The sequence below is a fragment of the Salvelinus namaycush genome, chromosome 6, assembly GCF_016432855.1.
Source record: "Salvelinus namaycush isolate Seneca chromosome 6, SaNama_1.0, whole genome shotgun sequence".
NCBI lineage: Eukaryota > Metazoa > Chordata > Actinopteri > Salmoniformes > Salmonidae > Salvelinus > Salvelinus namaycush.
Genome location: NC_052312.1, coordinates 37,919,069 through 37,946,361, shown reverse-complemented (window position 1 = coordinate 37,946,361; position 27,293 = coordinate 37,919,069). Strand labels below are relative to the sequence as shown.

Genomic DNA, 27,293 nt, shown 5'->3' with positions numbered 1-27,293 from the left:
CGGAGACATTTGACCATACTGGTCTTTCTCTTTCCTCCATTCAGAGAGAGGCCCTGCTCTACTGAGCTGAGAAGGGCAGATTACCTTTAAACAAAATGAGAGTTTAGCCCTCCTGTCCCCCCTGCTCCTCCCCCTCCCCCTCCAACGTTCTCAGCAGAGGACAAGAGAACAACTAGTGGAACAATCACCTGTGCCAGCCACTCTTCCTCAGACTAGGGCAGTCTTTTCACCATGATTGCTTCTACTCTGTGGGCCTGATCTGAAGACACAGGAGCTGAGTGAGTAGGGGGCTCTGTGGCTCTCTGCTGTGGCTGCTGCTGAACTGAAAGTGGGTCAGACTGACAATAGTCCCTGGTTCCCTGGCTTGTCTCTCAGCCTCAGAGCTGGGTACTGTCAGTGAGCGCCGGGCTCAATGCTCCAGGTTTCTGTCACACACACAGTGACAACTGCCATCCATTCATTATGGATCCATTATGGAATTACAGTGCTTATTATTAATGGACTTCTTGCGACTACAGGGGGTGCTGTTCCGAATTAGCATTTTGTCGTCTCCAAATTAAACTGCCTAGTACTCAATTCTTGCTCGTACAATATGCATATTATTAATTCTATTGGAAAGAAAACACTTTCTAGTTTCATACAAAGTTGGAATGATGTCTGTGGGTGACCCAGAACTCTTTCTACAGCGAAATCCATGACAGACAGTGAAAGGTCTGAGAGCGAAGCTCTGGTTTCAGATCAGTTTTTAAGGTCTCTGTCTATCCTATGGAACGACACGAACTGCACCCGCCTTCCCCTGGATGTCAGTAACCAATGAGAAGTGGAATGGGCCTTCTCCGTAGCTCTCAGAGGTTATAAAAGACCAAGGAGTGAGAGTAGCCCCCCTTTCGACGCTCGCCCTTACGCAGGAAGGGACCTCCGGACGCCATTTTCACAGGCTCGGTTATCAACTTGAAATGTATCCGTCTGTAATTTAATTCGATATAGGACTTAGAAACATCATAAGGTAGTTAATTTAAACCGTTTTATAGGAAATTATATCCGTTTAGTGCGATTTTGAGGAATTTCTTTGTTGTGCACTCTGAAACTTTGGACACGTTTTGGGGTCCCGTTCGATCGTTAGTGGATATTTCGAAGGACAGAGGACATCTATCGACCAAAAGACGTTTATAACATAGAAAGGATACATTGCCCAAGAATATGATGGAAGAACAGCTCATAGTAAGCAATATTTAATATGATAAATTGTTGTTCTGTCGAAATATTTTAAACGCATATTTCGCCATTTTGTTTGGTATAGTTTCACTTGGCGAACCCTGTATTGAAAAGTAAGGATAATTTTACAAATGTAAATCAGCGGTTGCATTAAGAACTAATTTGTCTTTCGATTCCTGTCAACCCTGTATTTTTTAGTCAAGTATATGATTAGCTTTCAATTAAACTAGATCACTCTGATAGATGACGTCAGACATATTGAGGCTTGATTTCCTAGTATTTTTATTGTGTAACCACGGTTTTGTATGGCTAAATATGCACCTTTTCGAACAAACTGTATATGTATGTTGTAAAATGATGTTACAGGAGTGTCATCGGAAGAATTCTGAGAAGGTTAGTGAAAAAATTAATATCTTTTGGCGATGTTGACGTTATAGCGCTCTTTGGCTGGAATCGATGCTCTGGTAACGTTTGCACATGTAGTATGCTAACTTATCGATTTATTGTGTTTTCGCTGAAAAACGCTTAGAAAATCTGAAATATGGTCTGAAATCACAAGAACTGGGTCTTTCCATTGCTATGCTTTGTCTATTTTTATGAAATGTTTTATGATGAGTAAATTGGTCATACACGTTGCTCTATCTAGTAATTCTAGTCGATTTGTGATGGTCGGTGCAATTGTAAACTGTGATTTCTACCTGAAATATGCACTTTTTTCTAACAAAAACTATCCTATACCATGAATATGTTATCAGACTGTCATCTGATGGTTTTTTTTATAGGTTATTGGCTATCAATATCTTAGTTGAGCCGAATTGGTGATAGCACCTGAAGGAGTAAGAAACTGATGGAGTTAGAATAGTGGTGTATTTTGCTAACGTGTTTAGCTAATAGATTTACATATTTTGTCTTCCCTGTAAAACATTTTAAAAATCTGAAATGGTGGCTTTATTCACAAGATCTGTATCTTTCATCTGGTGTCTTGGACTTGTGATTTAATGATATTTAGATGCTACTATCTACTTGTGAAGCTATGCTAGCTATGCTAATCAGTGTGTGGGGGGTGGGGGGTGATCCCGGATACGGGGTTGAGGTTCGGTAAAGGTTAATGGACCACTGTAATCACAGAGTCTCACAGAACAGGCTGGTATGGTTTTACACTGCATGACAGCTCAGTAAACTACTGGGAATGGAGAAAGCTATATTGGACCCAATATATAAAATAAGTAATGTGACTAGTATTCAGTTAGTGCATTCGTCTTAAATGGTAATAAGGCTCTTTATCAGAATAAATTTGACTGATATTATGATAATGACCATGACTATTATGGCCATAACAACTGAGTGCGTGAGGGATTTTTGTGATTATTAATCCTCATGATTAGCATCATTACTGTCTGTTACCATCACTACATTCGCTAAAGCATTTTCATTTAAGGACAAACAGAGTGCTTGAGGGTCTTTCAGGGGAAAGTTGTGATGCATGTGGAGAATCTCTAATGTTCCGAACGTGTGCATAATATAATATGGCGGTTCAGCGAACACTTTCACCCAAAGTGGCAAAGCAATCCACAGAGAACTGTCAACATACTATCCATTCAGCTCATGTGGGAATTGAACCCACAACCCTGGTGTTGCTAGCACCATACTCTAACCCAGTGAGCCAATGAAAACTCCTGGCCACGTGGACGAGACAGAGTGACAGATGTGTGTGAGTGGCTAATCTCAGTCTGTCCATCGGCTCTGTTAATGACAGGGAGTTAGCAGGGCCCCAGTGAAGGACAGCAGAGCTTCCTCTCCACGCTGCCTTCCACCCTCCTCTATGATCTGTCACACAACATCTGGAAGTTGGTCTGCTCCTCAAGTCGCTCTGCTTTTTAAAACCCAGACGGAGGGAAAAATACAGCAGATGGATTCCAGAGGGGACTGTGTTCCCGTCAAGGCTGAAAGAGGGCACTTTTACAAAAAAACGGTAAACCCAGAAATACCGAGATCCCAAGACGGGATTGTTTGCGAGAGGAGGAGTGATTCATTCACAAACCAACCCAACCACCGTGATCCTCTGGTGAGGTGTAGTTGATGAGCTCCGGTTAACATGCTGCAGTTATAGGCATTAATTATAAACAGTGGTGATACAACAATGAATAGTAGGAGTATGTTCTGCATTACCTGGGTAGGCAACATTTTCTCAGTGTTTTTTTAAATGGATTGATGAGTCGATGGACCAACCACAGAGGAAGATGGGGGTGACCATACTTACGAAGGAGAGACGTTTCGGACAACAACGACAACGACAGAGAGAGTGGATATCAGAGGCGGACCCTTACCGTATTCTCTGTGAAATTGTAATCCAGGCTGAACTGTAATTTTCCCAGTTTCTCTTCCTCCTTGGGCTCGGGCTCTTTCTCTGTATCGGTCAGGCCTGTCTCAGCGTCATCCTCATCCTTCAAGGCCTGAAGGAGACACCCACCAACAGTCAGTGCCCTCCGTGTGCCAGTCCCTTAGACGGCTGTCGCCCTGCCCCGCCCCGGGCCTGCCAGCGGGTGTGCCAGCGGGCCCGTCTCCTGAAAAAAGCTGCCTCTCTTTGGGGGGATTATAATGGGGGGACAAGCACTAAAACACCACAGCGGTTAACACCAGGACATGCTCGGTGATGCGCTAGCCTCGGGCCGGGACCCCTGATGCAGTTCAATCAATCTGTGGGTGTTTTGGTCTGAGGGGGCGAGGGGGGAGAGAGATCAAATGATAGAGCCAAAAGATGAGAGTAATGGGCAGGCAGAGGAGGGAGAGAGGGAGGGAGGGAGAGGGAGAAAGAGAGAGAAAAGGAGTGGGAGAGGGGGAGAGGGAGAGAGCGCCTCTGCAAACCACAAACGACAATTCCCTTGATGTTATTTCAAGAAGATCAGTCTGTGGTGCAAAACAAATCAACAGGAAAATGTCAAGAGATGGCGAGAGTGAAGAAGAACAAGATGATGAAGAAGAAGAAGAAGAGTGAGTTTTCCTTCGCTAGCCTGGTTCTGAGGGGATGCTGGTGGTGGTGGGGGAGAGGCGGGTTCGAGGCAGGGGGCAGTCAGTTTGTTATTGATAAGCATGCGATTAAAGAGGCAAAAACTAGCTCTCAAGTACATTCAGTGTCAAAGTTGCCTTCCAAAGGTCAGACATTGTCAGACTTTCATTGTTGCATGCTGGTTGTGACCCCCACATTCTCAGTTGACTTATCATTCACCCATCAGGAGACACAATCGCATTGTCAGAACCCTCAGCTGCATGTGTTACCCCCACGCCGATGGAAGCTATAAGCATCATGCCAGCAGTAGGTAGGTAGGTGTTGGTAAGAGATGTTGTCATGGTGATGGGGGCCTGCCCTATTAGTGGTCAGGTTGCTGGTGTGAAAGCATCAAGGCTGAACAACATTGATTTGTTTGGAATTTGTACGAGCAAACCTATGGTCAATTTTTCCCTAAGCAAAACTATAACAAATGTAATTATTTGTTCGTTATTGCTTGCACACAGAGAGGAGAGGAGTATAGCAGAATAGACAGGCGTGTTCAACACCCACAATGTGTATTAGGTATTTTACTGGGTTAAGTCAAAGTCAAGTCAATCTGCCTGTTGGCTTCAGGTGAATGTATGTGAAACGTAAATCTACTGTATGTCTAAACCTTACTGCAGGTTTCAAAAGCATTAACCCTGAACTTAACCATTCTACTTTAGCTCATAGGCACATCTTCGTTTTGAAATGCAAAGCAAAGATTGAAAAGGCGCCAGATGGAGAATCAATGTGGTTCAACCTTGTTAAAGCGCGTCCAGGGTTTCTTTCATACATATATATGTGCATGTGCAAGACTACGCACATATATAGAGCAGATATACATGTACTGTATGCATAGTTACATATATTTGGTTCTACAGGAGTAAGTTGTTGTCAAGAGGCTATCAAAACATCAGAGCAGCAGGCTTAAGGAGGATCCAACAACAATTGGGAACCTACCGCCAGTGACAATCCCGCACAGTCATCAGACACAACACAGATAAGGAGGACATAGAAGGAAGAAACACACATTAAAACAACCACACACAGGAGTTAACACAAGAGTCTAGGCACACCAGGAGAAATGACCGCTCGGGAGCCCATGGCCTAGAATGTCTAACCAATAGGTGTGTTGCATAAGTAACCGATAGGGGTGTTGTATTGGCAGTGCGTAGCCTAATGCTTGACGTGAAAGTCGTAGCAGCTCCTAAATCAGTACAGGAAAAGTGGTCTATCCAAATAGAATTCGTTCTAGATTGAAGTCATTGTAATTCTATGGGTATATCTTACTAAAGCTTAAGATAAATCAGTGTTATTATAAAGCTTACCAACTGTCACTAGGAACAAGGACACAAGGCAGAGGCCTCTACAAATCAAAGAATTGTAAGCATTTCAACAATAAGCTCTTTGGTATGAATCAGATGAAACTTGTGGAGCTCACTCCTTATCAGACTGTGTAACAGCTCTGCATCTCTGGCCTGTGTAGCTATTCAATTCAATACTCCTACATCATCTCACAGGGCTTTGTCCTCTACCCCAATTCAATGTCCCTGATTGATGATGTGAGCGGCGTTGGCGTGGACAGACTGCAAATTAAACAGACTTTGACAGAAGAGGGGGGGGGGGGGGGGGGATTGAGAACCTTCGCTAATGCAATTAGTATTCTAACTGGGGTTAAAGAGTTGTGTGTTCCCTATTCTCTCTGTGTGCGTTGGAGAGGGAGGGCAGAGTTAATTCACTCCCCTCGCTCGTTATTAGCTAATGTCATTTCTCTGGGTTGATACCACTGGCAATACAGCATACCGTACTCAGCGCTCATTGTTCTTAACACATTAAAATACTGAGAGGAACAGAAAGAGAGATTGAATATTCTCTCTGAGGCGATTATAAACGGCAGGCTTCCTTAACAGTCCTGCAATCAGAGTGGATGGGGAGGAGTCATCGCAGACGCAACAATGTCAACACAAGTCGTGTCGTGTGTGTCCACTGGTCTTCATGGGGGAGAGTTTGGCCTAAACCAGGGGCGGGGCAAACTACGGGACGCGGGCCCATTCAATTATTTTGTGTTAAAAAAAACTCCAGGCCACACTTGAACTTTTAAAATTAGATAGAAAGTATTTTTTTAAATTCTGTGCGGCCCTCCGTTGAAATTTGGCCCCTTGAGCCAAAAAGATTGCCCACCCCTGGCCTAAACTAATAAATTGTATAGTGAAATCGCTTTGTTATGTGAAGATTATTATTCTGAAATATACTGTATATGCATTCATTATAGGTTTCAATCATCAATGAATGTCAGGTGCCGGGTAAGTGTAATAAAAGTCAGTGATGTCATTTCTGGCTACAGTCAATCACAGATAATATGAAACTCGCAATGTATAAAAATGTATATACCTTGAAGTAAAAGGTAAGTAGTAGAAAATGCAGTAGAAAATACAGAACAACTTGGCATTATCAAATACTACTGTTGACTAACAAACGATTAACTCTAATCAATAACGTTCAATGGCAGTAGTACAAAGTCTTTACCTCGGTTTTTGCACCGTCGTTCACGTCCATCATGTTGATGGCATTCTTGCCCTTGTCTTTGCCCTTCTTTTTGTTCTTCTTCTTGAATATCCACTTCTTGCAGATGCAGAAGCAGCAGGAGAGGACCAGGACCACGGCCACGAAGGCGATGGAGACGATGGCCCAATTTGGCACTGGAGAGGGACACACAGGGACACAGGTTAGACGAGCTTATGTCAAAGATGGGGCCATACCTGGATGAAGAAAACCACACCATTGCTCTCACTCTTTTTTTCTCAAACAACCAAAAGTGCCTCGTCGAGAATATGGCACCATTGTCTGTTTCAAACAAGGCACGAGCTGACCAGAAATGCCTGGTCACCATCTCCCTACATCTAACGAATGACTCTGATGGCGGGACGTTGAGACTACTTGTTGAAGAGAGCGGCTGCAGCAGCAGCTGGAGTGAATGAGGACATAGAGAAAGACATAAGGATGTGGGATGGCAGGTCGCCTAGCGGTTAAGAACGTTGGGCCAGTAACCGTGATTCGAATCCCGAGCCCACTAGGTGAAAAATCTGTGAAAAATCTGCTGATGTGCCATTGAGCAAGGCACTTCATCTTAATTGCTCCTGTAAGTCACTCTGGATAAGAGCGTCTGCTAAATGACTCAAATGTAAAGGTAATGTGCAGACGGAAGACTTTGATCAACAGCGGTGGGTGGCAGCGTCCCCGATCTGCAGTCGAGACATGGACTCCTAACGATTGCCCTTGAACAGAGACGTTTTAAGCGTCCCGACGCTTCACTGAGCATCCTCGGCCAATTTAGTGGAAATAACAGAGGTTGGCATTTTCCACTTGCCATTTAAACAAAACATTTCTCTCTGACAACGGATACTTTCACACCAATCACGGGCACACAGGTCAGGGTGTAGAGGTAATTTGCAGGGCCTGTTGGAGAGTGAGTTACCAACTGTAGCGTGACCGTGTCGAGTCAGTGATTGCATGACCACTCATCATGTTCATGGGTTTTGACACTTCTCTCTCAAAGAGAGTTCCTATTCACACGTTTGTCTCAGATTCATCTCATACTAGCCAGTTTCTGAGAACTTTCTTTGAGAGTTTTTGTGAAGTCTATTTCTTAGCATTGCTCGTGGATGAGACCTACTCGTCAAAGGATACTTAAACAGCCATGGACCATTATGTTACTTTAATTGAGAATGTAATGACGTGTTTTTTTTCCTCCCCACTGTAGGCCCTATTTTAGATAAGGCTGAATGGACTTAACAGTCCAGCTGAAAGGTCCAGTCAGGGCTGTCACAGGCAGACAGGGAGCCACTCAGCACCACAGCACGGTGATCACTCTAACCGCCTGCTGACAAACAGGGACGCCCATCTAAACAGCAGGAGTCAGGCAGTTCTCCCCGACAGAACGCACACACACAGCCACCAGCTATGCACGGCACAAAAGTGGGTTGTTAAATGTATCAGAGGAATGGTAGAGTGGCCAGACGTGCTGTAAATAATGAGGACAGAAACACAGTGTCAGACTGCTCCATTTTGGAGGGATAATTACGGCTTCTGCTCACAAAACATCAAACACCTTGCAACCCACACCTCCTTTCAACAGAGAGGGCCACCAACAGCCCCATCAGCAAACAAAATATGTTTTTGTCAATATTTACCATGCACAAGATGGAGACCATATGGTAGATTCAGGCTGGTTTGATTTACTTTACCAACAAAGGATCTGATAATTAAACAGTTTTCCCACCTGTATAAATTCAAGCAAGCTATACTGAACAAAAATATAAACACAACATGTAAAGTGTTGTTCCAGAGTTTCATGAGTTGAAATAAAAGATCCCAGAAATGTTCAATACCCACAAAAGCATATTTGTTTACATCCCTGTTAGTGAGCATTCTCCTTTGCCAAGATAATCCATCCACCTGACAGGTGTGGCATATCAAGAAGCTGATTAAACAGCATGATCATTACACAGGTGCACCTTGTGCTGGGGACAATAAAAAGCAACTCTAAAATGTGCAGTTTTGTCAAACAAGTTTTGAGGGAGCGTGCAATTGGCATGCTGACTGCAGGAATGTCCACAAGAGCTGTTGCCAGAGAATTGAATGTTCATTTCCCTACCATAAGCCGCCTCCAACGTCGTTTTAGGGAATTTCGCAGTATGTCCAACCGGCCTCACAACTGCAGACCATGTGTAACCACGCCAGCTCAGGACCTCCACATCTGGCTTCTTCACCTGGGGGATCGTCTGAGACCAGCCACCCAGACAGCTGATGAAACTGAGGAGTATTTCTGTCTGTAATAATGCCTTTTTGTGTGGAAAGACTCATTCTAATTGGCTGGGTCTAGCTCCCCAGTGGGTGGGCCTGGCTCCCAAGTGGGTGGGCCTATGCCCTCTCAGGTCCACCCATGGCTGTGTCCCTGCCCAGTCATGTGAAATCCATAGATTAGGGCCTAATTTATTTATTTAAATTGACTGATTTCCTTATATGAACTGTAACTCAGTAAAATCGCTGAAATTGTTGCATATTGCATTTATATTTTTGTTCAGTATAATTACAGAATAATTACGACCATAGTAAAGATTACATGGTACATTTTCTCTCTGTACACTACTCAGAAACCTGTTGTGGTACTACTAACTCTATTCGTATGGAACACTGGGAGCCAAATTGGCTTCATTGTAAATCCAACGTTTGTCACCTTTCAGTGCTACTTTGAAGACTCAATATCTGCGGGCCACTAGAAAGAACCATCGCAGGAGAAATATATGACGGTCTATTCTCCCTGGGGCTTTGGCTCGCCAGCGCTTCACTGAATTTCCCTCACCGCCAGAGAGAAGGGAGGGGGAGAGAACAAAATCGATAAGCACTCTCCTTTAAAGAAAAACATTGAGTGATGCTCTAAAATAACTTTGGGATCTACAGCCTTGGCCTTGCCACAGTGGTGTGCTAATGGCAGTGACAATCTCCCCCGATCCACACCATTTTGAATTCGCTGTAGTCTCTCGAAAAACTGGTTTGCTGCTGCTCACAAAGTTGTTGAACGGTAAACAAGATAATATTTGAAAAATATGAAATATTGTTTTGAAATTTGTTTGTTATAATTGTTTTAGTGGTAAAACTATGTCACTTTGCGTTAGTATAGTAATTATCAATACCTATACCTCGCTATCCATCACTGACTCCATTTCCTCTTGCATCCTCGGTTGACCCTAAAGTCACAGGTTTAGGGCTGAGTTAAAACCTCTCCTCTGCTCCTTGGCCAAAGCAGGGGCAGCGGTCTGAGACTGATACCTTTGGGATACCACCATATGTTCCAGTGTTTGACTGGTTTTTTCCACACAGCCTGGCAGACTATCTTTTAATGGAAGTGTCGGAGATGTGGCAGGATCCTATTTCAGGCCTGAAAGCTGGGATGGTAAGTCATATTCCCACTGAAGGAACTGCAAAGCTGTGACACTTTTTCAAATGGGAGGTCTGATAAAATAATTTCTAATATCAATGACACAGCAGGAGTGTAAATAAATGAACTGATATAACAGTGGAATTTGGCATTATTTTGACGAAGCAGACTGCACTGCAATTGGATTCTGTTGTGCATCATGAAATATAATGTTTTTAAATGGTACTGCCATCCTCTGTGGTTATTTACAATGTTTTGACATCAGCGGTACGTGACCGTTATAATGCACAGCCCACTGCTGTGAAATTCAATGCAATAACCCTGGCCTTGCTTATATACTTTATTCTGCATGTATCTAATACTGCAAGACACTTTTGTGTTGCTTAATTCAAATAACCTGAGTCCCCGAAAGCAATAAAAGCATTCCCTAATTAACTACATGGTGTGTCTATTCTCCCTGGAGACCGCGACGCCAGCGGGTGCACTGCACTTCAACTTTAAGCAGTAGTTATCTCTCGTTCTGCCACACACAACGGCGAACGGAAAACGATGGAGGCTCTGGATGATGAAATGCGTGTTCAGTGTTCACAGCTCCCGAGAAGAGGCGCAAATCACATTTCTGCCGTCGATAGTCAAGAACCATCCAGCGAGCGCCAGCCAATACGCCACACAATGAGACACCTCCTTGGCTTTCAGCTGTGAATATCAACGGCCAACTGATAAGTCTACCATCTTTTCTCCTCCGGATGCCTTCAAGGACACAGCAGGGCCTTTTGGCTCATTCGCTCCGAACCAGGACGCTCCAGCTGCGTTTGTCTGGCGCTCCGAGTCCCCAGCTTTCTTATCAAACTCATGTTTTTTTTCTTCCAGACAGAATTGATCTGATAACCGTCTGGAATGGGGACCATTGAAATATGACAGCTGAGTTATCAGACAGGGTTTTTTAACAAAACCTTGCAGACTGCCAATGGCTATGGAACTCTTGACACACTGAACAATGCAAACAGGATGAGGGACTTTTGGTTCTAACACATCTTTTCAGACATACACTCTGGGATGAAGAAGAAAAGGTTACAGTAACTGAAAGGTATTCCTCTCACAAAGTGAGATTTTACTTTGATTTTGATTTTACTGAACTTCATCTGTAAGAGATTATTGGCTCTATTTAACAACAGCTTATTTATTAAAGGAATCGGTCATGACTTTAATTAAATAGCAGAAAACAAATAATTCAGTCGACATTCATTCCGGTTATGGAATATGGGGATATTGTCTATAACGGTGGTTCCCAAACTTTTTATGTCCCGTACCCCTTCAAACATTCAACCTCCCCTTCTAGCACCAGGGTCAGCGCACTCTCAAATGTTGTTTTTTGACATCATTGTAAGCCTGCCACACACACACTATACGATACATTTATTAAACATAAGAGTGTGAGTTTTTGTCACAACCCGGCTCGTGGGAAGTGACAAAGAGCTCTTATAGGGCTAGGGAACAAATAATAATATAATAATAATCAATCTTTTTGCTCTTTATTTAGCCATCTTACATATAAAACTTTATATGTTCATCGAAAATTGTGCATAACTCACCACAGGTTAATGAGAAGGGTGTGCTTGAAAGGATGCACATAACCTTGCAATGTTGGGTTGTATTGGAGAGAGTCTCAGTCTTAAATCATTTTCCACACACAGTCTGTGCCTGTATTTAGTTTTCATACTAGTGAGGGCCGAGAATCCACTCTCACACAGGTACGTGGTTGCAAAGGGCATCAGTGTCTTAACAGCGTGATTTGCCAAGGCAGGATACTCTGAGCGCAGCCCAATCCAGAAATCTGGCAGTGGTTTCTGATTAAATAAAATTTTCACAGAACCGCTTGTTGCAATTTCGATGAGGCTCTTTTGATCAGATATCGGTAAGTGGACTGGAGGCAGGGCATGAAAGGGATAACGAATACAGTTCATACAATGATGGAAATACCTGTGTGTTGTCCTTGTTAATGCAGACAGAGAAGAGCTCCAACTTCTTAATCATAGCCTCAATTTTGTCCCTGCATATAGTTGCGGAGAGTCCCTGTAATCCTAGATTCAGATCATTCAGGCGAGAAAAAACATCACCCAGATAGACCTGTCGTGTGAGAAACTCATGATCATGCAAGCGGTCAGACAAGTGAAAATTATGGTCAGTAAAGAAAACTTTAAGCTCGTCTTTCAATTCAAAAAAATGTGTCAATACTTTGCCCCTTGATAACCAGTGCACTTCTGTATGTTGTAAAAGCGTTACATGGTCGCTGCTCATATCATTGCATTGTGTAGAAAATACACGAGAGTTCAGGGGCTTTGCTTTCACAAAGTTAACCATTTTCACTGTAGTGACCAAAACGTCTTTCAAGCTGTCAGGCATTCCTTTGGCAGTAAGAGCCTCTCGGTGGATGCTGCAGTGTACCCAAGTGGCGTCGGGAGCAACTGCTTGCACGCGCGTTACAACTCCACTATGTCTCCCTGTCATGGCTTTTGCGTCAACAGTACAGATACCAACACATCTTGACCATCAAAGTCCATTTGATGTCACAAAGCTGTCCAGTACTTTAAAAATATCCTCTCCTGTTGTCCTGGTTTCCAGTGGTTTGCAGAAGAGGATGTCTTCCTTAATTGACCCCTCATAAACGTAACGTACATATACCAGGGTGTGTCAGGCCCGCCACATCTGTTGACTCATCCAGCTGTAACACAGAATTCCCTGGCTTGTATGCGAAGCAGTAATTGTTTCAAAACATCTCCTGCCATCCCAGCTAGCACAGTGGATCTGGGCCGATTCCGGCTGAGAGTCGGGGCACTCGGCTGAGACTCAGACTCGGCTGACGTAATGTGGCCCGAGTCTGGGCCGCCTTCGGCAGTATTACTTATGGCTAGGATGTGGGGATTGAGCTCTGTCCAATTCCGGTGTGAGTCATCTGGCCCAAATGTATTACTTGGGGCTTGGGCCGATTGGGGCTACTCTCTGGCAGATGATTACACGGGCTGCTTTAAATAATTAACATTTCATTATTTATTTTCCATATTTTCTCATTGTTTCTATGATTAAAAATATACAATTAACATTTAAAGGAAATTCTTTAAGAATCCTGTGTAGTATTTTAGTATTTTCCTACTTTGTGCAAGGCAATTGATAAGCATTGAAAACTTTGTGGATGGAGCCTCTCCAGTGGCGCAGCGGTCTAAGACAGTGCGTCGCATTGCAAACTGCGTTACTACAGATGCTGGTTTGAGATCCATGCCGGGATGTCCTTGTCCCATCGCGCTGTAGTGACTCCTGTGGCGGGCCGGGCGCAGTGCGCGCTAACCAAGGGGGCCAGGTACACGGTGTTTCCTCCGACACATTGGTGCGGCTGGCTTCCGGGTTGGAGGCGCTGTGTTAAGAAGCAGTGCGGCTTGGTTGGGTTGTGCTTCGGAGGACGCATGGCTTTCGACCTTCGTCTCTCCCGAGCCCGTACGGGAGTTGTAGCGATGAGACAAGATAGTAATTACTAGCGATTGGATACCACGAAAATTGGGGAGAAAATGGGATAAAATTAAAAATTAAAAAAATTTAAAAAATGTGTATGTTTAAAATGACAAAATCGGGTAATTTTGTATACATTTACTTACATTTACATCTGGCCGCTTCTGGGGAGGATTCTGGTAAGATGCCGGCAAAATCGTCTGAATTCCGGTAGACGGAAATGGCCCGATGTACTTGGGCCGATTCTGGGCAATCATTCGTTTTGATTCCGGGCCGATTCAATCAGTTCTGGCCCCCAGGAAGAGGGCCGGTTCTGGGCTGATTCCTCATTGCTAGCTGGGATGTCACTGATGCGTCGTGAAAGAGTGTTGTTTGATGAAGTCTGTATAGTTTTTTTGGCATTATCCCCCAGCATTGTCCCAGCCATATCCGTGGCAGCAGGAAGTATTAAGTCCTCCACAATAGTATGGGGCTTCCTGTCCTAGCCACCCGGTAGCTCACCATATAAGAAGCTTCTAGCCCCTTCTTATTAATGGTATCTGTTGCTTTATACATGTCTTACTACTTGAACGTCGTTTTAATTCTCGCTCAAAAAACTCCCATGGCTTATTTTTCGAATTGCCATGTTTTCTTTCTAAACGTCTGCACAAGAGTGAAGGTTTCATCGAGTTGTGATATAGTACTTTTGCACATATAACACACTGTGGATGAGGAGAGGCACAATTCCCAATATAAGTGAACACCAAATCAACGTAATTCTCATCATATTTGCACCTCTTCGATGGGTCAACGTCCCTATCGGTTGTTCGGTGCTTTCCCAGATAAGGGGCCAGTAGCTCTTCGGCTGCATCAGATTCACAACTGTCGGTGTCCATGCTAGCTGGGCTAACAACAAATGTAGAATTACTGATAATAGCATTGGATGTGCTCGTGGACATTGTGACATTTGACATTGTGTTGTTAGAATTTCGGTGAACACAAATTTTATTTTTGGCAGTGAAACGAGGCTACTCAGGCAAGAAAAAAACCTCACCCAAATATATAGCCCTGTTGGAAAATATAAATGGCCTGTTTATATATTTTTTTAAAGTGAATCACATTTTTATTTGGCGTACCCTCAACGGCATTACGCGTACCCCTAGGGGTTTTGGAATACCTGGTCTATATGAATGCAGCTGTCACTGTATTTAAGCCTTTAGATGCAGTTTATCATAGCGCACTAGGGTTTATTATCAAATCAAATTTTATTAGTCACATGAGCTGAATACAAAACCTGTAGACCTTACAGTGAAATGCTTACTTACGAGTCCCTAATCAACAATGCAGTTTGAAAAAAAAATCTAAATACCAATAAGATTAAGAAATAAAAATAACAAGTAATTAAAGAGCAGCGGTAAAATAACAATAGCGAGACTATTTACAGGGGGGTACCGGTACAGAGTCAATGTGCGGGGCCACCGGTTAGTCGAGGTAATTGAGGTAATATGTACATGTAGATAGAGTTATTAAAGTGACTATGCAACTGAGAGTAGCAGCGCTGTAAAAAAGGGGGGTGGGGCAATGCAAATAGTCTGGGTAGCCATTTGATTAGATGTTCAGGAGTCTTATGGCTTGGGGGTAGAAGCTGTTAGAAGCCTCTTGGACCTAGACTTGGCGCTCCAGTACCGCTTGCCGTGCGGTAGCAGAGAGAACAGTCTATGACTAGGGTGGCTGGAGTCTTTGACAATTTTTAGGGCCTACCTCTGACACCGCCTGGTATAAAGCCCCATCGATGAGAATGGGGGCGTGCTCGGGCCTCTTTTTCCTTTAGTCCACAATCATCTCCTTTGTCTTGATCACGGTGAGGGAGAGGTTGTTGTCCTGGCACCACATGGCCAGGTCTCTGACCTTCTCCCTATAGGCTGTCTCGTCATTGTCGGTGATCAGGCTTACCACTGTTGTGTCATCGGGCAAACTTAATGATAATGTTGGAGTCGTGCCTGGCCGTGCAGTCATGAGTGAACATGGAGTACAGGAGAGGACTGAGCATGCACCCCTGAGGGGCCCCTGTGTTGAGGATCAGCGTGGCGGATGTGTTGTTACCTAACCTTACCACTCGGGGAGCGGCCTGTCAGGAAGTATTATAGACGATTGGTTTAGTACACATCACTGCATTTTGTAACTTCATTGTTAACTTCATTGTTACTTAAATGTTAACTTATAGACGTACGAGATACCAGACCTGGTCTTAGGGATGGCTAACTCTGGAGATCCCTACAATCTCCACTGAGTTACAGGTATGTACATCTGTTTTAGTTTTTTCACCTTACTAGTGGAATAATCTCCAAGGCTCTCTAAAATTGGACGAATTGGTGCCTCTTTAAAAGGCTGATTGAGGACCTTTTTGCTGAATAATGTTTGTTTTCTATGATTCTGTTTTGCTTTCAGTGTTTTGATATGAATATTCATGTAATATTGGTGGGTATTATTATTGTGTATAGTGTACATATTGATGGGTATTGTTCAAATCAAATTGTATTTGTCACATGAGCTGACAAGAGCAGGTGTAGACTTTACCGTGAAACTCTTACTTATGAGCCCTTACTTACGAGCCCTAACCCAACAATGCATAGTTAAAAAGTAACATTGATGTACAGTATATAGTGTATATTATTGTGTATAGTGTACATTGATGTGCATTGATGTCTATTGAAGTGATGCTCAACTGAGAGACACAACCACTGTCAGTGTGGCAATAGATAGTGCAGGATCAGTCAAATCGGTGAGACACAGAATAGGAATAATGGAAGCTAAAGGGCTCTATTTCATTGTCTAGTTTTGTAGCAGATTTCCATACTATCTCAATGGTACCGGCCACGGGGCAGAGGCAGTCTGAGGGAGTTGGAGCGGTTAGATTTTCCACAACGGGTGAGGTTGATGAGACGGGCGCATAGTAATCAGTCACGTGCGGTCTGCCTCGGGGCTTGGGGGGAGCTTCCTGCTTGTTATCACATTACCCATGGTCCTCTGAGGAGATACCTGCCTCCTTACATCTTTATATAGAGGATCCAATAGACTGGCAACAGTAGTGGGCAGGGGGGTGGGTGGTGTGTGATGATGTATCAGGGTAATAGGCATGGCAACACAAACTAATATATTATGACAGCACACTGTTGGTCAATTAATCTTGACATTACATGTTGTTATGCCAACAAGAGCAGCACCCCAGGTCCTTGCCCTTTCCCACTGTGGGAACAACAACAATGACAGTGCAACAATAGCTGCAAATGGGGTAGGATGAATATGTAACAGAAAAAATAACTAGCTGCACAAACTGGTATTTGTGGTAAGATTTACAGTATGTAAAACTAATGAGGAAGAAAGTGATTGAGTTTCGGACCAGGCCTCTGATTCCCTTCTTTGAAATGCTACTCTGGGGGTGGGTGAGGTGGGAGGTAGCGTACTGGGCATGTCATTTTATTTGTTTGAATGCAAAATGGTCAAGCATCACACTGTTGATGAGGGGAGATCTCCCCCTGCGCTCCATGGAGCACCCTCCTGACATGGGCCCAGGTGTGCGGGGGGGCAAGCAGTTTGGTCCGAGGAGGGCTGTTCTTCCCTTCTGTAAGCTGCGAGCTCGAAGTTCTGGTACCCCAGCCCCATCCTGCTGCCTCATGGCAGGCCTACTGGCTCAGTCCAAGGCCCGGGAGAGGACCGGGACTAGAGCCAGACAGAGAGAGACAGAGAAGTTTGTCTTTGCTGATCTACCTCCAGTCTAATCCTCAGGGGTGCTGTCATTTCTGAGCAGAATCTAAATGAAATAAACTACTCAGTAATTATTGTAAATAATTTTTTTAAATGTTAGCTTTCAGTCACCTGTACATCTAATTTTCTTTTAAAATCCAAAACAGTCAATTTTGTAATGAGTATGAATAGCTTTTAGTGTAATACCCACAGAAACAGGTGCGGGGAAAAAACACAAATATTGACAGCCTTTGAAAATAAATGTTTTTAGAAATGTCATTTTTGATACATTTGTCTGTGTTATTTAGAGTAATGGAGGCGAGTGTGGAGACAGCAGTTATGGATCAAAGCATTTCTAACACTGAGAGGTTCATTATTGTCACTGAAAACAAAAACCTTTTGGTGTTTAGAGGGAGTGCTGGAAAATTCATTACAGCGCCTCCCTCTGAGGCCACAAGGCCCTGAGCATGGTGTGGTACGGCCCAACACAAACAGATACAGCTGCAGCAGATACACCCCTCTGAGTGTGGCCATGAGCTTTATGTGGCGCTCGCTACGGCATGACATGACATTCTCCATACAAGCCAATAATATCAGTAGTCTGACAACAAACTTTTAGTGGTAAACTTGAAAGAGAGAAAAGTGCGACAGTCTGCATTAATCTCTACAAACATCCTGGTGGTGGCAATGCATGCTGGGATTGCGGATGGAACTACAGCAGGTAATGGAGGAAGTAATGCTTTTAATAACATCCTCTTTGTTGTAGGTACTCCTTGGTGGGAAATAGTTATGAGACAACGAATGAGAAATTATTCGATTTGATTTATTAGGATCCCCATTAGCCGACGCAAATGGCAACAGATAGTCTTACTGGTGTCATGACGTTGGGTTGGGGGTAGGTTTATGACAGTCATAAATACCTCTTTCCCCCTTTTTCTCTCTCCCTACTATAACTGATGTGACATAAGAAAACCCCTTGGTTAACATAGAGATTCTGGGTAACATCAGAAGTTGGGGGAAATGAACTATATTCTGGTAACCCGACCAACTGAACATATGCGGTGGTACTTAAGGTATATTATGTCAGTTCGGTTGCCCTCTGACACATTCTCATCAATGATAGAATGACATAAACTCTACTGTGGAAAGTCTAAACGTCAGAGGTATCGGATTCACATGGAATTGTTGTTTAATTCAAATGTTTGAATATGACATTATTTGTGAAGAGGTGAAATGTAATTTTAGCTTCCAAATGAGAGATCTGTGCTTTCATAAGTTTTCCTCTGCTCACAGTGGCCCGCCCCTGTGAAGAGGCATGGGTAATAGACTTTTCAGACACACCCCTCTCCCTCCACTATAAAAGCCAATGAACAAGAATATAACTTGCTGTTAGAGATCTGTGCTTTCATAAGTTTTCCTCTGCTCACAGTGGCCCGCCCCTGTGAAGAGGCATGGGTAATAGACTTTTCAGACACACCCCTCTCCCTCCACTATAAAAGCCAATGAACAAGAATATAACTTGTATAACTAACCTGTGAAGAGGCATGGGTAATAGACTTTTCAGACACACCCCTCTCCCTCCACTATAAAAGCCAATGAACAAGAATATAACTTGCTGTTAGAGATCTGTGCTTTCATAAGTTTTCCTCTGCTCACAGTGGCCCGCCCCTGTGAAGAGGCATGGGTAATAGACTTTTCAGACACACCCCTCTCCCTCCACTATAAAAGCCAATGAACAAGAATATAACTTGTATAACTAACCTGTGAAGAGGCATGGGTAATAGACTTTTCAGACACACCCCTCTCCCTCCACTATAAAAGCCAATGAACAAGAATATAACTTGCTGTTAGAGATCTGTGCTTTCATAAGTTTTCCTCTGCTCACAGTGGCCCGCCCCTGTGAAGAGGCATGGGTAATAGACTTTTCAGACACACCCCTCTCCCTCCACTATAAAAGCCAATGAAGATCTGTGCTTTCATAAGTTTTCCTCTGCTCACAGTGGCCCGCCCCTGTGAAGAGGCATGGGTAATAGACTTAGTACGCTAGGATGACGATCCAGTGTCAGAATGGTTCAGATAATCACTATAGATGAAGCCAACATCAGCATGGACTTTGATTGTGAATGGTATGAACTTTGAACTCGTATTCACTACAGAAGTGATATCTCCTAGCCTTTGAGTTAGCAACAGCTAAACGCAGGTTCGGAAGGACAGTCCAAGTATCCCGTCTAATACACACAACGTATCCCGTGATTACCAGAGACATTCTTCAAAGGACAGAGGACTCGGGTTGGCGACACGGTCCATCTACCACCAACCTACTGAAGCGCAGCTCAGAGTAAATATGTATTGCATTTTCCTCTTCAAATGGGCGGTAATTTAGAATGCATAAGATACTGTATTTACGATAGTACAGCTCGCCTATGTTCAAGTCTCCCGCTCTTTCACTAGGACTCAGCCCCTTTCCTTTGGGTAACAAGCTGTCATACCTATTCCGCCCGCTAGGGACGTTTTTCTGTATGACGTAATTTGAGATCAAGTTATGATTTAATGGTGTATGTGTGTTTCTGTGTGATTAGTTAGGTATTTAGTAAATAAATAATTAAACCCAATTTTGTATTGCTGATTCAACTGTTAGCCAGGATTCTTGCAGATAATCAAGGACTTACAACTTTCAGATGAGACTGAATAAAATGACGATTAATGTCACTGTTATGGATGTAAAATTTTACTAAATCTTTAAGAGTTTATTCGAAAGATAACAGCTCTATAAATATTCTTTCGTGGTGTCCCTCTCTAGTTAATTCATATTTACATGATTAGTTCAATCAGGTAATATTAATTACGGAGAAATTATTTTATAGAATAGCATGTCATAGCAATTAATCTGGCATAGTCAAAGACACGACACTGGGCACGTATCAAAAAAGACATTACAAACAAAAGACTATACAATTTCCATACACTACATGTTAATGTTTTGAAATGTATGTGTGTGTGCATCTATCAGTTACACATACATGTCAGTACTTACACACAACAAGTAGGTCACATGGGGGAGAGGCGTTGTGCCGTGTGGTGTTGCTTTATTTGTTTTTTTAAAACCAGGTTTGGTGGTTTAAAATACTTTTGAGAAGGGAAAATGTATGAAGAAAACACTGAAGATTTTTGTAGGGATGCAATTCAACTCCATTTGAAAAACAGCCACTTCTAGCAGCATCAGCCAACAGATGGGGCTGAAGAGGAGCTTCTGGCTTGGAGATTAATCCATGGATCTTTGTTAATGTCACAAGGCATTCCTCTGAGTTATACCAGAGATAAAGCAAGATGCCCAACTCTGACAACACCATGCATTCAGCTTTACCTCCAGGAGCCAAGTCTTATAGATAACCATCTATTTCTATGTAGAAAAATGTAGAAACATTTGCTATGGCAATGGATTAATTCTCCCCTTGAATATTCCTTATTAATGCCCTGTCCCCATCCTGGGAGTAGCTGTATTGATATTCCCTGGCACAAACACGTCGGTGGGCATTTATCAGGCTGGCAGCACTCGGCGCGGAGCCGCTCGTTTTCTAGTTCTGACTGAGTGCTGGAGCAAAAACTGTAATTTAAACTCTACTATAATGGAGTGGCTTTTGGGGGGGCTGCTTGCAGATAGCATCTCTGTCTGAGGCGCACCCAACAACCCCTTATTTAGTCTTTGTCCACATCACACAATGTGATAATTAGGGAGAGAGGTGGTACATGGGTTGTTACAAAGCTTAATGGGCTGGTTGCCACCGTGTCATTGCCAAATACAGACAGTGAAATGAAGGAAAGACCGGGTGTTTTGGAAGGGTAACACAACTCCATTGTGAGAGTGCTGAGGCACCAGGTTAGCTGTGCTGGCTAGGATTGGGGGGTGTAGTTTAGTAGCTAGATGTGGCAGGTGGCGTATCTTCAAGCCCTCTCACGGTGAAACAGTTCTGATATGAGGAACCATTACTCTGAGGCACAGGGGACATAAGAGTCACCCCCCTCCACAGTGTCTTCATTATGGCTTCCATATGCTCCTCAGTGGTGCTAATTTCATTAGAGCACCAAATGGCTCCAACACACTTCTATGAGGAGACCAGGAAGTGTTTGTCGCTTGTCATTTGTCAACCAATGAAAGTCTATCTCTGGTCTGGTGGGGTAAAGTCCAGGGCAGCACATACTGACCACGGACTACTGTCTAAAGCTTCTTCGGCTTTATTTCCCAAAGCAAATATGTTGTTGGTTTTAAATTAGCCAGACCAGACGCAAGAGAAATCTCTCGTCACTATCAGGCTCCCTGTGCTATGAATCTAGGACAGCATAATATGACAAGTGGCGTCATTCACGTTGGAGCTAAAGCAATAGAACTTCTCTTTTTCATGGGAGCCATTTCCTGACACGAGAATTACTTCCACATGAGCCGGTGGATATGTCTATATTTAGGACTTGGGGGGCTGAACGCAACAACTTCCACTGGATAAGTAGGTTGGGTTTGGGGTAAACAAAGGATGCTGCTGTCCCAAACTAACTGCTACTGTTCCACAGACATTACAGGCAAAGACAAGTGTCTCCTCCGGAATCACTGGGTGGAACATTTTTATATAGGAGTGATGGGTTGACAGTTGGTCAGGATTCCAATATGCTGTAGTCGTGTCTCCTGTCGGGGGAGGGTATTGATGGAGGGAAGAAACACAGGGTGCCCAGCAATACAGACAACCTTGGAGATTGAAAAAGTGAATTTGCTTTGAGAAAACCAACAATTTTGGAAATTAGACATACTTTCCAAACAAAACTCTAAAATCAACGCTGTTTGTTTTCTTGTCACCTCAAATGCCAAATGGGTTTCTAAAAGTAGTCACGGTACTTCTGAGTAAGACCATTAGTCCCTATCCACAATCAGTGATAATGGCCACTTGTACTTTGTTGATTGCAATTAGTCTCTAAAGAACAGATCCAAGGGTGCTGTAAGGCATTTGTGAGATGTCTACAGGAAGTAGCTACTCAACCAATCACCACCCTGTCACCGGGCAGGTTAGGGGACACCAACCACTAACATGACTCACGTGGGATTTTGTTGAGCTCATTCATGAACTTGTCCTTGATCTTGGAGAAGTCCTCGCTGGATCCGGTGCCAGAGATGTCGGTAGCGTTGGCACCGACCGTGGAGGCAGTGGTGGACATCGGGGCCGCTGCCAGGGCTTCCCTTCGACTCTCAGCCATGGTGGTGGTGGGCAGCCAGGCAGAAGCTGGAGGAGAGATGGAGAAAGAATTGAGTTTAACACACCTAATTTAATATAGCTTCCACTGTACATAGAATAAATAGATACAGAGAGAGAGGCAGATCGAAGGTAGAGCGAGAGAGAAAGAGAAACAGGGAGACAGAGTGAGAAAGAAAGACAAAGCAAGAGAGAGTCAGGTAAGATTAGCTGGTTGTGACAGATGCCTTCCAGGGACAGTTTTCTCTGGCCCTGCTATAGATGAGTGAGTGGATGCTCCCTCTGTATGACTAGTTGCTGGCTCAGCCTGAGTAAACACACCTTGAAACCACAATGATCCTGCAGGGTTCAACCAGCAGTCCCAGGCAGATGAAGCTGGCTTTCACACCACACAAAGTCTGTGTCCCAAATGTAGGGAATAGGGTTGCATTTGGGACATACACAAAGCCTCTAACACCTCCACTTTCTACTTTAAGTGTGAACTTTTATGCCGTTATCTATTCTAGTCATGCAACGGGCCCCCAGGCATGTGAATGGATTGAGAACAAATATAGTATTGCTAACCTTGATCCGATTGCCTTGTAGGTTTACTAAGTGTGTTTATGGGAGAAAACATATAATCAAATTTAGAGTGCAGCGTATTCACAGGATTAGATTGTTAGCTGTTGCTCACTCACTTTGCAGGCATTGACAAGCCTGTTAGCATGAGGCGGTGTTGTTCACTGACTTTGCAGGCATTGACAAGCCTGTTAGCATGAGGCGGTGTTGTTCACTCACTTTGCAGGCATTGACAAGCCTGTTAGCATGAGGCGGTGTTGTTCACTGACTTTGCAGGCATTGACAAGCCTGTTAGCATGAGGCGGTGTTGTTCACTCACTTTGCAGGCATTGACAAGCCTGTTAGCATGAGGTGATGTTGTTCACTCACTTTGCAGGCATTGACAAGCCTGTTAGCATGAGGTGATGTTGTTCACTCACTTTGCAGGCATTGACAAGCCTGTTAGCATGAGGCGATGTTGTTCACTCACTTTGCAGGCATTGACAAGCCTGTTAGCATGAGGTGATGTTGTTCACTCACTTTGCAGGCATTGACAAGCCTGTTAGCATGAGGCGGTGTTGCTCACTCACTTTGCAGGCATTAACAATCCTGTTAGCATGAGGTGGAGTTGTTCACACACTTTGGGTTTGCCTGCTGTTGTATTTGAACACGCTGTGAACGCACGAGAGGACTGTGTTCTCCAGCTGTGTTGTCAACACGTATTAAATGACCCTGGCAGGTTTGAAAAAGACATGCTTCGGGGTGTTGAACACAAATAAAATAAAATAAAATTGCATTTGTCACATGCGCCGAATACAACAGTGAAATGAATACTTACAAGCCCTTAACCAACAATGCAGTTTTAAGAAAATACCTAAGAAGAAAAACACTATTTAAAGACCAGCAGTAAATAACAATAGCGGGGCTATATACATGGGGTACCGGTGCAGAGTCAATGTGCGGGGGCACCGGTATCAAGGTAATTAAAGTAATATGTACATGTAGGTAGAGTTATTAAAGTGACTATGCATAGATAATAACAGAGAGTAAGAGCAGCGTGGTCCTGGATGGCAGGAAGCTTGGCCCTGGAGATGTACTGCGCCATACGCACTACCCTCTGTAGTGCCTTGCGGTCAGAGGCCGAGCAGTTGCCATACCATGCAGTAATGCAACCAGTCAGGATGCTCTCGATGGTGCAGCTGCAAAAACTTTTGAGGAGCTGAGAACCCATGACAAATCTTTTCAGTTTCCTGAGGGGGAATAGGTTTTGTCATGCCCTCTTCACGACTGTCTTGGTGTGCTTGGACCATGTTAGTTTGTTGGGGATGTGGACGCCAAGGAATTTGAAGCTCTCAACCTGCTCCACTACAGCCCGTTGATGAGAATGGGGGCGTGCTCGGCCCTCCTTTTCCTGTAGTCCACTATCATCTCCTTTGTCTTGATCACGTTGAGGGAGAGGTTGTTGTCCTTGCACCACACGGTCAGGTCTCTGACCTCGTTGTCGGTGATCAGGCCTACCACTGTTGTGTCATCAGCAAACTTAATGATGGTGTTGGAGTCGTGCCTGGCAATGCAGTGATGAGTGAACAGGGAGTACAGGAGGGGACTGAGCACGCACCCCTGAGAGCCCCCGTGTTGAGGATCAGCACTCTCCTCCCCAGTGGCTGATTTCTTTTGATTTCCCCATGATGTCAAGCAAAGAGGCACTGAGTTTGAAGGTAGGCCTTGAAATACATCCACAGGTACACCTCCAATTGACTCAAATGATGTCAATTAGCCTATCAGAAGCTTCTAAAGCCATGACATCATTTTCTGGAATTTTCCAAGCTGTTTAAAGGCACAGTCAACTTAGTGTATGTAAACTTCTGAACCACTGGAATTGTGATACAGTGAATTATAAGTGAAATAATCTGTCTGTAAACAATTGTTGGAAAAATGACTAGTGTCATGCACAAAGTAGATGTCCTAACCGACTTGCCAAAACTATAGTTAGTTAATTAACAAGAAATTTGTGGAGTGGTTGAAAAACGAGTTTTAATGACTCCAACCTAAGTGTATGTAAACTTCCGACTTCAACTGTATAGGCTATTTTATAAAGGGTATACAATTGCATTGATGTGTTCTAACGCAGGTTCTAGCTTGGCTTGAAACCCCTCCCTGAAATCTTTGCTAATTTCTATGAATGAACACAGCAATGAGCGCTTCTGTGAGCCCTTTGAATCTCCCCTCTAGTTCAAAGTTCCGCCTACACCTTCATATTCTCCCTGCCTTCCCTTGTCTCCCTTTGAAAGGCAGCATCGAGGTGAGTGTGGGGGCTGAGCCATGGAGAGGCACGACGAGCCACGACAGAGACACTTCAGTGCAGGCAGGGAGAGGACTTTCGGAATATAATGCCGCTCTCAGGAGAGAGTAGGGTATGTGGGAGGAGGCATCTTCTCTTCTATAGCAGATAGGATTGATCCCGTGGGAAGGGAATGGAGGGCATGTATTGTATTGTAGGCTTCAGGCGTAATGTTTTCATGTTCGTCCACGTCAAACTCCAATCCGAAGGGCCCTAATGCACACCTGCTAAAGTTTCCCGCTCTCCTAACAGGCGTGAGTGAGTCATAGGCTGAACAAAGGAGCTCCATCAAAGGGCTGTAATTACAAGAAACCCTGAGCAGAAAACAGCCACATTTAGGAGCACATTTGCATTGTGGGAACAAGAGAGACAATCTATCCACTTAGAGGCCCGATCAGGGTGGCGGGGCTGTCATTAAAGAGAACATCCGACACTTTGGAACATTAGGGAGATCTTTGTGACACGCCCTGATCTTTGGTGGCGCCCCCCTTTTGGGCCCCTGTGAAGAGTACAGACCCACCTACCAGGCGAATGACCCATATAGCCACTTTGTCCTCAGCACAAAGGACCTATGCCTAGATGCTAAACTGAAGTGACAGAGCTGAAACAAGTCATTTATCTATTTGCTCTCAGTGCATTTCGTATTCATATGCCCAGTTACTGAAAGAGTTGTAGCGGCTGATGTCGAGACTCAGAGACGTGATCAGATCATTTTGTTCCTCTGTTCTCTCTCAAGGTCAAAGCACCAAGTGATGGATGCTATTGGCTCTTTGCCTATAAACAGGCTCTTGGAGAATGAGTGGCTATAGGCTACATGATGTGGTAACTATATAGTACAAGAGTTGATATCACTGTTGTATTAATGCATCACCACTGATGAGTTATAGAAAGACGTTCATAAACAAATTATCATCAAATGCTTAAAGGATTTACTAACTTGGGCCTAGCTTAAGGTGGACATTTTAATGTTCTCTATGTGCAGGTATATAAAGTGTAAAACACCTTGGATCATTGTGACATTACTGTCAAATGCATTATGCTTGGAGAGAGAATGTTCTCAGGCCTACTGTGAGTTGGAGACCATCCACAGAGACAGTGATGCTTCTCATTTCAAGGATCATCCCAGAATATTAGGGTTATTCTGTCTCATATTCTATGTATACTTGTATGAACAAGTCTAGTATAGAGGCTGAAGACCCTTGTGTGGCAGGTGACCGACTTGAACATGGAGTAGCATTCTGTTCTGGCTGGATGGCAGCTCATTTGCCTCTATGACCTTTTCCCCTTTCCATGGGCTGTCATCGCCATAGCGATCTCCATTTCAACAGTAAGTCAATACCTGCCCTTTCAATTACCTTTATTATAAACCAACTTCAAGCCAAAGCTAAATAATACATCACAGAGAGCATGTTAAATGATGCATGCCGATAAAATTCAGAAATGCCCTTTTAACACATAGCGTCAATTTTGTTATAATGAGAGCACTTCCTCTCACAGTCATGCACCAGCATGCCCACTACAGTATGTTCCACTGCTGAGGCAACACGTCAAATGTACCTAGTCTGTCAGATACAAGGCCAGCTAAAATATCAGGACATCAAAGCCTGGAAATCTCTCAAATCAACATGCCAAACAAAGATGGAGGATAATGGATTCAGGATAGTGGACAGATTAAAACACGACCAGCTGCTTTTCGCTTTCAGTCGTTTTCCTCTAAGCACCTGAGGAAGCACAACGAGTCTGAGTTTCTACTTCCCCTCTTCCATCTCAAAA

General features: G+C 43.8%; 1 protein-coding gene across 1 annotated transcript in view; it reads right to left on the bottom strand.

Moving 5' to 3' along the window:
• LOC120049373 (synaptotagmin-1-like) overlaps positions 1-22,646 on the bottom strand; it is a 52,037-nt gene extending 29,391 nt beyond the window's left edge. Inside the window, exons 1-3 of the mRNA XM_038995640.1 lie at positions 22,490-22,646; positions 6,773-6,945; positions 3,543-3,668 (exon numbers count right to left, since the gene is read on the bottom strand). Of these exons, the coding sequence (XP_038851568.1) occupies positions 3,543-3,668; positions 6,773-6,945; positions 22,490-22,646 (456 nt within the window). The remainder of the gene's footprint in view (positions 1-3,542; positions 3,669-6,772; positions 6,946-22,489) is intronic.
• Positions 22,647-27,293: the final 4,647 nt, after the last annotated feature.